The sequence below is a fragment of the Rhinolophus ferrumequinum genome, chromosome 6, assembly GCF_004115265.2.
Source record: "Rhinolophus ferrumequinum isolate MPI-CBG mRhiFer1 chromosome 6, mRhiFer1_v1.p, whole genome shotgun sequence".
In the NCBI taxonomy this organism is placed as follows: domain Eukaryota; kingdom Metazoa; phylum Chordata; class Mammalia; order Chiroptera; family Rhinolophidae; genus Rhinolophus; species Rhinolophus ferrumequinum.
This window is the reverse complement of record NC_046289.1, coordinates 56,014,763-56,029,669: the sequence shown is the minus strand read 5'-3', so window position 1 is coordinate 56,029,669 and position 14,907 is coordinate 56,014,763. Positions and strand designations below refer to the sequence as shown.

Genomic DNA, 14,907 nt, shown 5'->3' with positions numbered 1-14,907 from the left:
ACATGATGAGATGATGGGCCATTTTGTTTTCTTTGACCGCTTCTATTTAACAATAAAACATTTAAAAAAATATATCTAGTATTCAATTTTCAGAGATAGAGAAATACAAACATTAAATCATGAAGGATTTACATGGTCAAGTCCAAACACCACCAAGTTGGGAAAACTGACTTCAGAGAAGTAATTTGCCCAAGATAATACCAATGGTTTGTTCATTTAATAAATACTTCTTAGGTACCTATTACATTCCAGCTACTGCTCACAAAGTTAGAAGTTAAATCGAGTGCTGTGTTTCCCACCGCTCTTTAACCCTATAGTAGCTGATGATGTCAGGTAGGTATTTTGGGTCTTTTTCCATAAGGTCATTCATGTACCTGCTGAGCATTTTGGGGTTGTGCATAGAAGACTCTTGTCTCAAAAATGCTGATTTTTTTACTTGGGTAGAAAAAGCTTTGGCTAGCAGTCTGAAGTTCTTTTAGGCTCAGCTTCCATATCTGTAAAACAGAATTAGCCCCTGCCCTTCAAGTGTTCTGAGAATTAGGATTAGTAAGGCCTGTGCAGCACCTGGCAAAACACCCAATGTCCAGTAAGCCCTGCCATGCTGTACCTGCTCTTCTAAGGTCACAGGGTGACCTTGAGGTCAGTGGAAAGTTGGTGCCATGCCAATGGAGACACAGAAGGGCCTGGAACCCAGCAAGGCAGGGTAGGGAGGGCATCCCGGAGGAGGCAATACCGGAGCTAACCCTAAGCTCACCTCTGGGCCGGCCGGGGGACGGGCTGGGGCAGAACAGCAGGAAGGCATAAAAACCTAAGACCCAGAGCAAACAGTTACAGAATAAACTTCTCATTTGGGAAAAATGGATTTGCTAAAGTCACATTTGCTTCTGAACTTTTTTTATTCACAACTAGGGTTATGCAAAAGCAACTCAATTCGTCATTTCAATTAAAACAAGTCATCACTGCTTTAAGACAAACTGTTGAAAACAAATACAAACAACGAGTGCACACTTTATGCTTCTGTCATCATCTTTCTCTTCACTCCCTGCTTTCCTGTTTCTGGAGGGTTCACCTGAAAAGATCGGAGAGATAAAAGGTAAAAATTCAATATCAAAAGTTTCTGGAAATTTTGTCTAAAGTAGTTCTGAGCTGACAGGGGAGGCTAGCCCTTCACATTAGAACTCAAGCCCCCCTCCCCGGCCCACCCCGGGGCGACTTGCGTGTGCAGACACTGTTTCTAGCAGGTCAGGCTGCCCCTGGGCAGCGGTCTGGGCCGGAGGGACACCGTTTTCTATACTAAGATTTCTATCGTACTACATTCCTCTGCTTCCTTAGTACTTTCTAAAATTCAGTAGTTTAAAGCTTGTTGATTTTTTTTTAAAAACTGTGTTTTACGTGTTTCTCCAGTATGCTTTTAAAGTTTTAAATATATATGTTTATAGAAACATGAACACCTCCCTTATACAAGTGACCAATGTTTAGTTGAACATTCCTGTTACTGCAATGTTTACTCCTGTCTCCAGAACGTAGAGAGGGGAACATGTTAACTGTTCAGAAAACACTGAAGGAATTAATATGGCTTATGGGCAGTCATTGATCCGCTTGTATAGTTGAAACGTGACATTTCTTTGCATTTGTGATCTTATAAGTGGAAAAGGAAATAATTAATGGGAAAAAATTTTAATAACATGGAAATGGAATAAGCCTCCATCACCATTATACCCAGACACCCAGTTAGCACAGTGAATGTGGTAGGCGCCTGGAACAACACGAGCTATTCTTGGTTCTCCAGTCAAGACTTAATGTGTCGAGGGCCCCAGCACCTTTCTCACAGGCCCTTCCATCTACCTGGCGTGCCCACCCTGGCCGGGGTGCCCTGCCAGCTAACACTCTTTCTTCAACACCCAGTGAGAGGTCTCTTCTGAGCAGCCTTCCAACATCCATCCAAGCAGAGGTGTCAGACTCCGCTGGGCCACTCCTAGTCCTGTCACTGCACTTGCGTCACTGAGCTTCAGTGAAGTGTGTAGACATCTGCTGTGCTCCTGAGCTGTGAGCTCTTTACTCCAGGAGCTGACTTGTGGGTATAAAATAAACCCCTGGAACTGAATAAATTTGTTTTTACCTCATCACTGGTGAGTTTCTTTGCTTTGAGTAATCTTTGAGCTTTATCTTCTTCTGATCCTTCATCACTGTCTGATGAATAGATTCTGGCTCGTTCCTCTGAAAGCAAAGGAACTATAGATATAAGACTGACCTTCCAAGATGAAGACCCATTCCTGAATTTTTCTTCTGCTGATTACTTCCCATTGTACATTTTCCCTTGAGGAGCCAACAATTTTAAGTTTTGATGAGAAGGTGTATGTAACTTTCAGACATGCTGAAACGACTTAAATTTGAGAGCTTTTGTTCTCAGATTGATCACTTGGAAATAACCAAGAGGCTTTAAGTGCACATTTTTAAAAACTACAAAGTTTAATTATTGGGTCCTTAATTATACAAGTAGGCAAACTGCCTACTACATAAATTTTCTTTCCTCCAGAAGGACACAAATTATTTAATTGATTTTCTTTATTTTGGAGGAGACTTATTTTTCCAGCTAAGCTTTTCTGTGGGCAAGTGGTCCTAACAAAACAACAATAAAACCCCTTTGTACCGTTGTCCTAAGTAAGTAACAGCAGGCCGGGGAGTAAGCCTGCCGAGCAGACGCAGACCCTGTGGCCCTGAGATGACAGCCTACCTCCAACTCAACTCACCTCCCAGTTCCCCTTGGTACTGGTTTTTAATGGCTTCATCGTCAATGCTGGGGTCCTGGTGGGGGGCCCTTGGCCCCTGCTGGTTCTGCTTGTTCTGCAGACAGAATATCATCTTCTGGTGAGTTGACCTCAAACATTTGTGTTCTTTCTGTAAAGAAGCAAATGATTTAACTTAAACTACCTTTGTGCCCGCTTGCTTCCATTCACCCCGAGACACGCACCCAACTTGTCCAGGCTCCACCAAGCTACCATAGTGCCCACATACTCCTGTCTGGGCCCCTCAACCCAGAGGGCTCCCCACTGCTCCTGACAGGATGGGAAGGTATTGGTAGGGGAGGGTCCCTGAACCCCAAAGTAGAGCCTTCATCCCCTTCCATCCCTGCACTCCACATGTCAGGGTTCACAAGGGCGGGCCAGTGTGGAATGAATCAGGAATGTCCTATTGAACATTTTAATAGGACAGGTTGAACCTTCCTATTTCACTTCCTATCTGGCTAACACAATTTTGTGGTATCTGTCAAAGGCTACATTTTTTTACATTACCAGTTTTCCTCTGAAATTCCATAGATTGCAGAGAACATCTGAGTGTCTGGTTTCCTATATCTTACCAGGCCACTGTTAGTACTACAGTTAACCACACACTTAGAAGGTTAAGCTGGCTCCCTGATAACTACCAGAAACAAACTGGCTGTGGCAATAAATGGTGAACTGATACTCTGGAAAATACAGCTCTTAATACCCAAAAACTCCCAGGATAAAGTGTAGCCAACATACCTTAATCTTTCCGGTGTGTTGGCATTCAGGATCACAACCAGTGATCGGTAAGATTCTAATCTGTGTCCCTGAGCATCTATTAGCAAGTGGCAGGGTCATCTTTCTGTGTGTGGCACAGTCTATAGAGTGAGGTCTGCCGGGAAATGGACAAAAACATCTGAGGCGATCATACAGCATGAACAGTATGGACCACGGCCACTTCCCCTTGAGCAGAGCAGGGCGGCGGGGCCATAGGTCCTGGGGTTTCTGAACCTCCCTCACTCTCTGGCTCCCCAGGAAGTACCTTCCCCTACCCCACCTCCCGGGACAAGCTCATGGGTGAAATGAGAGTGGAAAGGAAGGAGGAGAGGCGCTGTCAAGGGCTTTTACAAAGAAAACCCCTGACTATAATCACAGAGGGAAGAAATATGAAATCTGAGTTCTGTGAGGGAGACACAGAGGCTAGAAGGCACAATTGAACAATCGAAGATGAGTCCATGTGAATAAAATTGGAAGGAAGGTCAAAGCAAGGAGGCAGGTCACAGTGAGGGGAGCGGCTCATGACAGCTCGGGGCCAATAACAGAACAGAAGGCCCTGGTGCAGAAAGCAATGCAATGCTGACTAAAGGAAGCCAGATTTTAAGTACATCGGAAGAAAGGATGCTCCTTCAGAGAGTCTCTGAAGAAGAGCATGGCTGTAGCGAGATAGGATGTAAGGAGTGAAAGTGTGCTGGGCAAATATTATCCTGGTGTGGAGCATGGGGCACAATGAAAACACAGCACACTGGAGAAGTCCTTGTCTCTTAGGAGGCTATTCTAGAAGAGATCGTTAAGAGGTTGGGTTTGAGCGACATTTCTTGTGTCAGGTCTCTGCGCTACATAATGTTCTATTACTACTTGACCTAATTGATACAACATCCCTCTGAGGTGGATGGATTACCTCTATTTTATACATAAGGAAACTAAAACTTAGTCAGATTGAGATGCTTCCTCAAGCTTGCACAGACAGAAGTGAAATGTGACGTCAGAGCTGTCCGTTACAATCTTTAAAACAGAGCAACAGATTTATCAAGTATAATTTACATACCATAAAACGCACTCATTCTAATACACAAACGATTGTTTAATTTACAAAGTTGTGCAACCATTACCACAATCGGATTTGAGGGCTTTTTCATGACCTCTTAGGAAAAACTGCGCACTGTTAGAGTCTTGCACGTGCCCCGCTTCTCAAGGACAGTCTCCCGGAGGGCAGCAGGGCCGTGTCCTTCCAAGGGGAGGGGTGAGGGGACCCGGACTGTGCAGCACCCAGAGGCGGGGCCACAGCACTGAGCACGTGTCAGCTGAGGGTCACACCACCTAGCTCTTCCCTTTCCTCTACTGCATGCACACAGCCCCCAGGCTCATGATCAGCCAACCTCCCGTGTACGGGAAAGGGCAGCGCACCAGCAGAGAGGCCCAGACAAGCCTTCCATAACAGGCCTCTTACACTGAGCGCTGATCACGGTGAATCAATACACCGCTCTTCTGGTTTACATAGTCTCCTGGCGGTTTGGTAGCACGAACTGGCTTCCTGAGAAACAGCAACTCGCAGGAAAGTGCTAACTACTATGGGATCCTTGGGGAAACGCACCTCAGAATTACACTATCAGGGCTGAGTGGGGCTTTAGGCACAACCTCTCAACCTCGATGCTCTTTAACTGCAAATAGCAATCCATCCACAATGAACAGTTACCGAAAGGTAAGTTTGGATTTAAAGATGGCTTGTCCCTGGAGACCAGTGTCTTCTCTAACAAACAGTTGGATATAGTTGCCCTGCACTGGGCCTTTGTAGACATCGAACACTTCAGTGCCTATGTGCAGGGACAGGCTGGAAAGGAGAAATAGCTCAGTTAATAGGGCAGCTAGTGGACCCCTCCTGCAGCTTCCATTCTACTCTTAGCTTGCCTTAAAATGCCGTGGAACTGCAGGGCCTTGTCCTTTTACTGAATTCCGAAGAAAAACAAAGATACCGTAAATTACTATCTCCTTTCAAAGCAAAAGATGGTAAAATCCATCCTCCTTTCAACTTGAAATATAGTTTTTGTCATTTCCCCAATCTCTACCACTTGATTAGTAAAACAGAAACAATTTTTCTAAAATATCAGTGTATAATGTCTAATCATTCACAGATGAGAGGTAACGTTAGGCTTCACCTCAATACGTAGATACCATGAATTTAATCACATCTTGGTCCATTTCTAGAGTCTCCCACCAGCACAGCCATATGATCACAACCCTGTTTTTCTCTCTCAGCTTTTCCAGGTAATGTCAGAGGCCTAGAGTTTGTTCACTGTGTAATGAAAGATGACCTGAAAATCATGTCCCACACAGAAAACTTCACACTCATCCCTGGCCTCCCTCTGGGTATTCCAACTCTCTTCGGGCATTTTGTGCTCACCTTCCATCTGACCACTTGACTATGCGAGCATTGCTTTCTTTAATTTCATTTCCTTCTTCATCCCGCCGTATCCTCCATCGTATAGTATTTTCTACCTGGTTCATAATACAAAGGCATTAGAAAACCAGTGAGATAAACTGCATGTTCTGTTTTTCTCAAGTGACTTATAATCATGTACCAAGAATTCATAGGTAGTAGTAGAATAAGCTTCTAAATAAATAAATAAATAAATAAATAAATAAATAAATAGCTGATGAAGCCACACTGAAACCCTCCTGCTACAAATACCTAGAGATACTCGTTAAATTCACCACACATTTTTTTTAAATCTTTTCTGAGCCCCAGATCATAGCGGTGGAAGCAGAAACTAAATAGGATGAAGGATGGAAGTGTTACCAGACACAGCAAGAGTTCCAAAGGGCAGAGGATAAGGCTTTGGGTCCACGTGAGGTAGGAGTTAAAACAGACCTCTGCCTACTGCAGGGCCCAAATGAAGGGCTACGAACCCAATGAAATAGGGACTGAAAAGTGCGCATTCACTTAATAAGACAAGGAAGCTCTGGGCATTACATTAAAAACATTTTTTAAAGACTATAAACAAGTGAGTAACAACAAATTAAAACCTGACACTTGTGTTTTGCCCTGTTTTTTAGTTCAAATTTACCCTACCTATAAGGGAACTCCAGATCACAAAAGGGGCATACAAATGGATCCTGCCCACTGCTACCACTGGGGCCCCTGGCAGAAGTGCATATGAAACCCCGTTAAAGAAGACAACATCCCTGTGAGAACCATGGTTGTGCTTTGCCATCCCAGGCCGTCTCTAGAGGAACCACCTAATGACAAGGCCGCTTTCTGTGCATAATCTGAATTTCCATAAAGAGCCTGAGATATTCCTGTTATGGGAAGTTGCTAGGATCTATGCCCTATAAAAGGTGCAGGCAGTTCCATTACAAAACTACATTATTATCCTGAAGGAAGTGGCTAACAATTTTCAAAGATTTTTAGCTTTTCTTTTGTTGAAAAATTACAACGGCAAACCAAAGGTTAGAAAAGTGACAATTCTACAGGTGTTAAACAAAAAAGTGATGTACCTTCTACCCTAAAAATATTCTGAAAAGACATTCAATTCCTTGTTCTAAACAGTTATTTGTTGATTGAACAGTACACATAAAAGATCATTACACAAACTCAAATTATAATTCCTGCATTTTACTTTATAAAAGGAAAAACATTTTTTTAAAAAAAGGAATAAAATGGGATGGTACCTTTAATTTTAACCTGGTTCTATCTTCCTCGTCAAGCAGTTTCTCATTTTCAAATTCATCTTCATAATACTGGGGATCAAAAGGTCTAAAAATTGTTTTTTAATGTCATATTAGCCATATTTAGTAATGATTATGGTTAATACTATAAAATAATAACCTTTACAACGTACCAATATGCTTAAAAAAATCACAGTACACAAATCCCTTCATGTAAAAACTTCAAAGAAATATGCAAATTACTGTATTTTCTTGAAATTTTGTTTTAAAACCTATCACATGAAATAAAATCCAAATGTGACTAATAATTCAGGCTTCTTTGTTGGATAAAATATGTCTTCTAAAGTATAGGTGACACATGATCTTTCTATATTTTTTAAGAAAAGTGTGTTTCTGTCAATACCAATCAACACTTTTTTGTTGACCAAAATCACTGCCTTTTCTAGATTCATAATGGCTTTTGCACTGAACATTTGTGATTTCTCTACCAAACTTTCTCACTCTCATTTTCCAGTTTTTTAGCTTCACACTAATGAAAAATACTTCAACTGTGATGTCTGTTTATTAAAAGGTGCCAAAATGCTAGAGGAATTATTAGCATTAAAACTTTCTCACACCAATAAGTCATCATATTTCTATCACAGCATATCTTAAACTTATTTTTTCAGAGTTACATGAGAAATCTCCCATCTTTGTCATAGCCAACTCGTGATAAATAAGAAAAAATATTTACATTCTATATATTTTTATTTAGTATCTTGAAAAAAAGAAAACTTTAATAAGCCCTCTTACTTGGGTTCTATGATGAGAAATTTGGGCAGCTTAACAAAGTACAATTCATTTCCTAAATCAGAGTTGATACTGGGAATTTCTACTTCCATTCTGGTTTCAGAAATTGGCTTTTCCCCCTGCTGGTCGTGAGGCAATCCACGTTCATCCTAAAAGAAGATTCAGAATGCGAGAGCTTGAAGTAAAATTAGAAATGCTCTAGATTTCCTCTGCACTAGGCACATGGAGGTTTGACAGGAAGTAAATTTAAACACCAACTTTAGGGAAAAAGCAGTTAGCAACACTTCCCTAAAATCTCATCCTCTTCACCCAGCAAAAAACAAGAAAGGAAAGAAGGAAGGAAGGAAGGAAGGAAGGAAGGAAGGAAGGAAGGAAGGAAGGAAGGAAGGAAGGAAGGAAAGAAGGAAGAAAGGAAGGGAGGAAGGGAGGAAGGAAGGAGCGGAGGGAAGGAGGGAGGAAGGAAGGAAAGGAAGGAAACCCACCACGGGAATCGAGCTGTTAGCCTACCTTACCTGGAAAAAAAAAAATGTCTATTTTGCTGACATAACCAGTCTGCATAAGATATTTAGCAATAGAAGTGTGAAATTATGCAGCCCCTCAAGTAAGTATTTAAGTAACTATTAAAACCAGAGAAGAATGTCAAATAGCACAAACTTCTTGGCACAGGTTTGAATAACTTTTAAATCAAAGGTTTTCAAACTTTAAGTCCTCACAGGCTGGCCCCTAGTTTGACATCAACCTCATTCTGAGCAGTTCTTTCCATGCCCTCTAATATCTAGAAATTCTCCACAGAGCTAAGAAAGTCACCCATTCATCAGATGTTTCAGACTGCTACTCAGCTGCCCATGTACTCTCTCCACACGCGAGGCAGACCTATCAGCCTCTGCCAGGTTTTTCTTAGCTGTGAACAATGGGACCAGTTGAGATTAGTGACTGTACTTACAACAGGCTGTCCTGGAATAGGTGGTTGATTGTCATCATCACTCTGTGAAGAAACGTCATCTATGTCTCCAAACAGATCCATGGCTCCACTATAATCTTCAACGTCTGGGGAAAACGCACCGTATTAATTTCTCTGAAAAGTTCTTCACATAGTTCTTAGCCTATCACTTCAACATAGTCCCAAGATCCATCATCAAATCTCCACAAAACTAACCTCAAACTGACTCCCTGAGCCTGGCCCTCAGAAGCCTGACAAGAGCATGTATGAAGGAAGGTGACAAAGTTGATTGGTAGAAGGCAAAGTTCCAGTGACAGCCAGCTTTCAAGATGGTTTCCAATGATCCCTTTCCCTGGTATTCTTGCCCTTGTGTGGTCCCCTCCAGCATTGCATTCTGGTTGGACTATGTGATCAACAGAATACAACCTCACTTCTCAGGCTAGTACATGACATTGTGGCTTTTCTGACTCGCTTTTTCTCCTGGTCACTTGCTCTGGAGAAAGCCAGCTGCCATGATGTGAAGACATTCAAACTGTGATGGAGATGCCCATGTGCTGAGAAACTGAGGCCTCCTGCCATGAGTCATGTGAGCGAGCCATCTTGGAAATAGATCCTTTGGCCCCAGGCAAGCCATTAAATGATCCAGTCTCAGCCAATGTCTTGATTGCAGCCTCGGGAGAGACCCTGAGCCAGAACCAGCCTGCTAAGTCATCTGACCCTCAGAAACAGTGACACAGTAAATGTTTGTTTTTAGCTGGCCCTCTCAGGGGATGTAGTTGGAGAAGGTAAGGGTTAGTACACAGGTTGTCTCCCTCAGCCTTTGGATTCCCTCCACATAATGCCAGGGAAACTTTGGCATCTCAACTTTATTATATGGAGGCAACCATCGAGTTTATTTTAGATAACCAACCAAGCATGTGAAGTCTGACAATTAAGTTTGTGAACTCATCCTAGAAAAAGTGCTACATACCTCACTGCTGAATATCACTATGGTCACCTTCAAAGTACTCCCCTTGGGAAACTATGCACTGACGCCAGCGCCTAGTCCACCCTTCAAAGCAATTTTGGAACTCTTTTTCTGGAATGGCCATCAATGCTGTCATCGTATTATCCTTGGTGTCCTGAATGTAATCCAAATGTCTTCCTTTCAACATTTCCTTTATCTTCGAGAAAGAAAGAAGTCACTGGGGGCCAGATCAGGTGAGTAGGGAGGGTGTTCCAATACAGTTATTTGTTTACTGGCTAAAAATTCCCTCACAGACAGTGCCGTGTGAGTTGATGCATTGCCGTGATGCAAGAGCTAACCTAAGAATTATTGGTGAGAAGTTCAGGTCATTTTTCAGGCAGCCTTTTCAGCACTTCCAAATGGTAAACTTGGTTAACTGCTTGTCCAGTTGGTACAAATTCATCATGAATAATCCCTCTGATACCAAAAAAGGTTAGCAACTTTGTTTTGACCCTTGATTTGGACTGATAGAAATTCTTTGGTTGTGGAGAATTGGCTGCCTTCCATTGTGCACTTTGATGCTTTGTTTCAGGGTCGTATTGGTACACCCATGTTTCATCACCTGTAATAGCATGGCCCAAAACATTTTCTTGCCTCTCCAAAAGGTCTTGGCAAACTTCAACTCTCCTTTGCATTTGTTCATCGGTGAGCTCCTTTGGGACCATTTTTGCACACACCTTCCTCATGTCAAGATTTTCAATTAAGATTTTCCTGTTTCTCTATCGATGTTTACTTGGTCTGCTATGCTTCTCACAGTCAGCCGACAATTTTGACGCACAATTCGACAAATTTTTGCAATGTTTTCATCAGTTCTGCTCGTTACTGGCCACCCTGACCTCTCTTCATCAGTGACGCATTCTCTCCCCTCAGAAAAACGTTATCCATTTGTACACTGCCGTTTTCTTCATGGAGTTATCCCCATAAACTTGGACTAACATGTCCCTGATTTCAATTTCACTCATGCCAAGTTTAACAAGAAATTTAATGTTTGTTTGTTGCTATAATTCAAGCTCAGACATTCTCGCAAAGGCACACAAAAACACGCAACAATCATGAACGCCACCCAGCAAGACTCCACCACTCATCAACACAAACACAGCTGTGAGACACTGATATACCAAGGTTATGAAGCCTTACCGAGCTGTTTGTACAGGGTTGCCAGTGTAAGCACACGGTGGCAACTTCACGAACCTCGCAGACCTCATAGAGCCATGCCCAGCTATTTGTGCTAACATATTTGGCCCAAACCAGTGTTATAGTCTGTCCTTCATCTCACAGCCTTATAATCCACTCCCACACATTTTCCCCAGGCTTCTGCTTATGTTTGTTAGCAAAATCTTGTAATTCTTTTGGTGTATAAGTGTGGGACAGAGTCCCAGAGAGCAGTTTCCAGGCTCTCGTCCTCGCGTGGGGAGGTGCTGGCTCGGGTGGTGAATGACCATCAACTGTGATTGGTTAGCCATCAGCTGTGACCAGTTAGCCAATTAGCTACTGATGTAACTGTGGGCTGCGTTGATTGGTTGGTGGGTTGGCAGGCAGAGAAGTGAATGGCAGATTCCGGATCATACTACTGCGTGTGTCTCGCCTGGCCGCAGACAGAATATAGTGGTATGACTCCCCTATCTATGGCTCCGTGGGTGTTCCTTTTTGGCCTAGCCATATCCTGCAGGGGAGCAGGACCAGAGGCCCCGCAGTCCGCCTCACATGACAATAAGCAATTTCTTCTTTAGTCAGTTTGTGCTTTCTTTACCAGAGTATGACGAGACCTATCACTAAGAGTGATGGGTCTACAGGTAAAAAGTGGTCCTACAGCACTCGACTGAGTCTTGAGAACCTGCCCCAAGATAATATTACAGCATTTTTCAAATAAGACTAGTTTCTTCAGACATAGGGAGGAGGCAAGCTGCTTTGGCAGGCTCAGAGCAACTAGGAAATTTTGAGTTTTTTCAGCTTGAGTCCAAACAGATTTCCCTATGCCTAGTTTCTTTCTACTTTTTTTTTTTTTTAATTGGGGAATATTGGGGAACAGTGTGTTTCTCCAGGGCCCATCAGCTCCAAGTCGTTATCCTTCAATCTAGTTGTGGAGGGCACAGCTCAGCTCCAAGTCCAGTCACCGTTTTCAATCTTTAGTTGCAGAGGGCGCAGCCCACCATCCCATACCGGAATTGAACTGGCAACCTTGTTGTTCAGAGCTTGTGCTCTAACCAACCGAGCCATCCAGCCACCCCCCTTATGCCTAGTTTCTTTCTCAATCAAATGCCCTTTCACATGAAAGACTCGAAGAGGCTGTGATGTGATAATTCCATAACTACACAATTAAATGTTGATTTTCAGTTACGTTTTCCCTCTGACTACAAGACATGAGATTCTTTTAGGGCTGTCATGAAAGCTCACATTCTCTGACCGTGACTTGAGCTGAGCATTTTAAAGAACTAAGCTTGTTACTTTTTTTCTGTAAGTGCTCCAGGAAACTCAGAAGTATCCATTCCACACTGCAGCCTTATGAGCCCACAACCTTAGGGGGAATCAGATTCGGCATGGCGTCACTGCACACCTCAGTGCCCACCGTGGGTTACCAGCATCCCCTTTCCATTGGTGAGGAGCTCAGGCCTGCCTTTAAACCCAAACCAATCTACGTATCTCATCTTTGAGGATTTTTTTTCCTGCACTACCCAGTCAGGTCCTAGTTGGGCAGCAGGAAACATACCAGTTGTCTACACAGACACAATATAAAAACTGTAATTAGGTTACAAAAATTATAAAAACAAAAGTCAAAGGGGTCACAGAAGTAGCAAACTCAGAGAGTAACTTCCACTCCTAGAGATCAGGGAACAAGAGGTGGAATTATTAAATGTATAAACTTACAGAAAGGACTCTCTTGGAGCTGAAACTCATACCTGAGGAATATCCAGCTGGTACGGATGTCTGGGGTGGGTGGAGGGGGGCTGCGGGGGTGGGGGATACGAGGAATCTGCCTCTCCAAGTGTTGGTAAAACTGCAAATTGGATTGAGCTGTAGTGGGAAGGAACTGCCTTCTCGCTGGGGTGAAGAAGAGTTGGTTGGCCCCCTTAGAAAAACTGCAAGTCAACAGGAAGCCCCCAGAAAGTTTAATAAACAGGAAGGAGTAAGCTTTTGTTTGTTATCCAAGCTTCCAGTCTCCCTGTAGCGCCCCCTAACAGGGGGCAGCTGGCAAAGCTGAAATGTGGCCCCAGCATTGCTAGGCTTGGTATAGAAGGGTGGGTTTGGACAGAAGAGCTTAATTACTGAAACCCAAGTGTCCACAAATGATATCGCCTTGGAGAGTCAGAGTGAAGGCTCTTCAAAGCCACACGTGGGAGTTTCACCATGGTAAGCCAAGAAATAGCAAGGGACTGAAGGTTTCATGGCACAATCACCATTGTGATTCAGAACCTCCTTCGCCATGCTGCTTTTTTCTATAACCAGGCTTCCGGGTAAGCCTCCTACAGCCCCCACTCTGAGATTGTACTAACAGCATTAGGAAAGAAGTGGGGTAGAGTTCATTCATCAAAGGAAGATTAGAGTATGTAGAAGAGCATCACAGAAAAGACAAGTAAGTGGTGGGCTTATAACACATCCACAAATTCTTTGCCATTCCTTCCATCAAGGAGTCAAATTTCCCTCTCTTTGAATATGGGCTCACATTAGTGGCACATTTTTAATAAACAGAACACAGTGGATTTTGATCTGACTTTCGATTCTGGTCATAAAAGGTAATAAAAAGAAAAGGTAATACAGCTTTCACCTGGCTCACTCGCTTGCGGTGCTCACCTTTGGAACTCTGCCACCATGTTGTGAGAAAGCAGGGCCAGGAACAGCTGTGATGAGTGAGATACTCACTGTGTGTGAAAAAATAAGGGGTGCAAAATCTCAGTGATCAAGATAATATTGCAATACAGTATTTTATTTATTTTTTTTATTTTGTTCTTTAGATTCCATATATAAGATCGTCCATATATAAGATCGTATGGTATTTGTCTTTCTCTGTCTGACTTATTTCACTTAGCATTATACCCTTTGGTCCATCCATGTTGTCACAAATGGTTAAAATTTCATTCTTTTTTATGGACTGCAATACAATATTTTTTAAACTGCATGCAAAAAACCCATGAACAAAATATCAAACAGAGAATCCATCCAGTTGTACTCGTGCAATTCTCACTTGCCTTACTTTAAGCCCTGTCAGATACTGTCTTAACGTAAAATGTTGACATTTTGTTTATCATGGATTGTTTTACATTAATTTTAGTTTTTAAAAATGTTATACTACAATATTATTTATCTTGATTACTGCAGGCTGAATAGGGAACCCCCTCCCCAAAATTCTTATCTACCCAGAACATCAGAATTGACTTTATTTGGCAACAGAGTCTTTGCTGATATAATTGATTAAGATGAGGTCACACTGGATCAGGGTTGGCTCCAAACCCATTGACTGGTATCCATCTAAGGAGGGAGATCTGGAGATACACAGAGCAGCAACTACACAGGGAAATACGCCAGGTGAAGACAAAGGCAGAGACTGGAGTTACACTGCCACAAACCAAGGATAGACGGGAGTCCCTAGAAATCAAGATGAGGCAAGGCAAGAAAGGATTCTTCTCTGGAGCCTTCAGAGAAACCACAGCCCTGCTGACACCTTGACTTAGGACTTCTAGGTTCCGGAGATAGAGGATACATTTCAGTGGTTTTAAGTCACCCAGGTTTTGGTATTTTGTTATAGCAGCCCTAGCAAACTAAGACAATTACAGAGCCTTTTGTGTGTGTGTGTCCCTTTAAATTTTGCACCCCAGAAGAATGCCTCAGTTGCCTCACCTGACCCTGGCCAGGAGGCTTCTTTGTGGAGGGTGGGAGGAAGGGGGCGGGGCAGAGTGGCAGGAATTCACTAAAACCTCAGACTCAATGTAAAGCATTAACAAAATCAACTTGCTGTGGGAAAAGTTAAT

At 42.8% G+C, this 14,907-nt stretch overlaps 1 protein-coding gene across 1 annotated transcript; it reads right to left on the bottom strand.

Annotated features, from left to right (window-relative positions):
• Positions 1 to 354: 354 nt before the first annotated feature.
• Positions 355 to 14,874, bottom strand: LOC117023135 (RNA polymerase-associated protein LEO1-like). Its single transcript, XM_033107621.1, has 11 exons — positions 14,777 to 14,874; positions 13,733 to 13,800; positions 8,941 to 9,044; positions 8,001 to 8,146; positions 7,212 to 7,296; positions 5,944 to 6,038; positions 5,239 to 5,373; positions 3,525 to 3,657; positions 2,751 to 2,898; positions 2,120 to 2,217; positions 355 to 1,069 (listed from the first exon to the last, which is right to left on the bottom strand). The coding sequence occupies exons 1-11, from the start codon at positions 14,872 to 14,874 to the stop codon at positions 1,010 to 1,012; spliced, it is 1,170 nt and encodes a 389-aa protein (XP_032963512.1). The 3' UTR covers positions 355 to 1,009.
• Positions 14,875 to 14,907: the final 33 nt, after the last annotated feature.

Excerpts from the sequence above, each read along its gene's own strand:
- LOC117023135 (XM_033107621.1), bottom strand. The coding sequence starts at position 14,874 with ATGCTTTACATTGAGTCTGAGGTTTTAGTGAATTCCTGCCACTCTGCC. Across the intron at positions 9,045-13,732 it reads ATGGTGGCAGAGTTCCAAAG|ACGTTGAAGATTATAGTGGA; the intron begins GTGAGCACCGCA and ends CGTTTTCCCCAG. Across the intron at positions 1,070-2,119 it reads AGAAACTCACCAGTGATGAG|GTGAACCCTCCAGAAACAGG; the intron begins GTAAAAACAAAT and ends CGATCTTTTCAG.